General features: G+C 40.0%; 1 protein-coding gene across 1 annotated transcript in view; it reads left to right on the forward strand.

Annotated features, from left to right (window-relative positions):
* The window catches only part of LOC102773475 (YEATS domain-containing protein 2), a 57,342-nt gene that overhangs the window by 1,126 nt on the left and 53,782 nt on the right, over positions 1-2,434 (forward strand). The window contains exon 2 of the mRNA XM_006773651.2: positions 445-556. Within this exon, the coding sequence (XP_006773714.1) occupies positions 445-556 (112 nt within the window). The remainder of the gene's footprint in view (positions 1-444; positions 557-2,434) is intronic.

The raw sequence follows: 2,434 nt of genomic DNA on the forward strand, positions 1-2,434 counted from the left end.
GGGCGGCGCCCCAACTCCCCAATTGGCCCTGCTCTGAGCCCGACCAGGGGCTACACCTAGGGATTGGGCCTGCCCTCTGCCACCCAGGAGCAGGCCTAAGCCAGCAGGTCGTTATCTCCCGAGGGGTCCCAGACTGCAAGAGGGAACAGGGCTGCAATTTTTGTGCACCGGGCCTCTAGTATAGGATAAGTGTCTTAGCTCTAAGTATCCAGTAATTGAAAATTTAATGTAGGTTTGAGTTAAATTTTTCTTTTATAATTTAGCATTTTAGCATAATGCAGCATACTGATTTAACTTTAAATGAGGAAATGTAAATGATTGTCAGAAGGATGTGACAATCATTTATATTGAAGGATGTGAATTTCTAACTTATTCATTATGAGAAAACTTTTCCTCTAGAATGATTACACGTGGATTAATGTGTTAATATCTGCTCTTCCATAGAGAGCCTCCTTTTCACCTGACCAGAAGAGGCTGGGGTGAGTTTCCTGTCAGAGTTCAAGTTCACTTTAAGGACAGCCAGAACAAGCGGATAGATATCATACATAATCTGAAGGTATTGTAACAAAACATTGTTCTCTGGAAATGAAGTATCTCTTTCACCTGGTATTGAACGTAGTAGGTTAGTTCTGAGAGAAGCAGCCAGGTGAAGGATAGTGGAAGCAGGATAAATCTTTTTGAGTGTGTTATGCTATAACACTCCTTTGTCCCCTGAAGGTTGGGGGAGCAGGGGAGGGCCTTTACAGTTGAATGTATGTTCTTTAAATCAGATATCATCAGAACACTTGAATTTCTGACCAGAGCTCACTGTTATTGTGTTACCTGTGGTTAATCTGTTTTTTAAAAAATTTTACTTTTCTATAAAATGAGGCAAATACAGCCCGGCTGGCATGGCTCAGTGGTTGAGCGTCAACCTATGAACCAGGAGGTCACAGTTTGATCCCTGGTCAGGGCACATGCCCGCGTTTCGGGTTCTGTCCCCTGTGTGAGGTGTGCAGGACGTCACTGATCAGGGATTCTCTCTCATCATTGATGTTTCTATCTCTCTTTCCCTCTCCCTTCCTCTCTGAAAGAAATAAATCTATATATTTAAAAAATGAGGCAAATACAGAAAGTCCTAAAATGATGCTTCGTTCAGTGTCATTATAATGATGAGATGTCATAGGAACTTACCGGTAACTCTTTTATATATCATTTAACCTATGGTAGATTTGGTTTCATTGTACTACTAGAGGCCTGATGCACGATATTTGTGCAAGGGGTTCGGCCCTCGCAGCCCCAGCTTCGTCCGGAAGGTCGTCCGGAAGGTCATCCGGCTGTCCGGTCTAATTAGCATATTACACTTTTATTATTATAGATAGATGTCTTGCTTAAAGTTGTAGAACCTATCAACAACATTAGGTGAGGAGTTCCTGAAGTAAGCCTTGTCTGTTTATCTCCTGAGGATAAAGAATATGTTTATTTCCGAAGAGTAACAATTGAAGTGAACGTGTTTTAGAAAATGTAAAGTACTGTAGCAGGTTGTAAAACTTTAGTTATTTATCCTCACCTGAGGATATGTTTGTTTATTTTTAGAGAGAGGAAGGATTGATCAGTTGCCTCCTCTATGTGCCCTGACTGGGGATCAAACCCCCAACCTTGTGGTATTCAGGAGGACAGTCCAACCAACTGAGCCACCTGACCAGGGTGAAGGTTGTAATACTTTTGATTTGTATTGTCAGAAATCCTTTTCTGATATATCCACATGGTTTGTTATGCAGCTATTATAAGTTATATTTTACAGAGTGTTTCCTATACCTGGGGGGTAATTACTATTATATAGTAAGCAAAAAGCCCCGAGTATAAAGTATATTTATAGAATGAGGTCACCATGATTTTTAAAAAACACAAAAGAAATATACCAAAATGTTGGCGTACATAATTGAAGTAATGATGCTGTGATCTATTTCCTATGGCCTTTTTATCTGTGTGTGGTTTTTTGAAAGTATTTTTACATAATGAACAGTTATAAAAATATTTTTTATAGTTGGAAGACAGATAATTTTTAAAATGGGCCTCTAGGCCAGCGGTTCTCAACCTGTGGGTCGCGACCCCTTTGGCAGTCAAACGACCCTTTCACAGGGGTCGCCTAAGACCATCCTGCATATTAGATATTTACATTACAATTCATAACCGTAGCAACATTACAGTTATGAAGTAGCAACGAACATAATTTTATGGTTGGGTTACAACATGAGGAACTGTATTTAAAGGGCCAGAAGGTTGAGAACCACTGCTTAGGCCCTCACTATAGTAGTCTTGTATATATTTTCTTACATTGAACTTCTCCTATAGCACCCTTACTTGTGGCTTACTACATTGTTCTCATTAATGACTCCCAAAACTGAGCTAAATGAAACTGAGTACATCTGCAGAATCTGTTTTTTGTTTCCTT

The sequence above is a fragment of the Myotis davidii genome, unplaced genomic scaffold (assembly GCF_000327345.1).
Source record: "Myotis davidii unplaced genomic scaffold, ASM32734v1 scaffold27, whole genome shotgun sequence".
NCBI classification, from domain to species: domain Eukaryota; kingdom Metazoa; phylum Chordata; class Mammalia; order Chiroptera; family Vespertilionidae; genus Myotis; species Myotis davidii.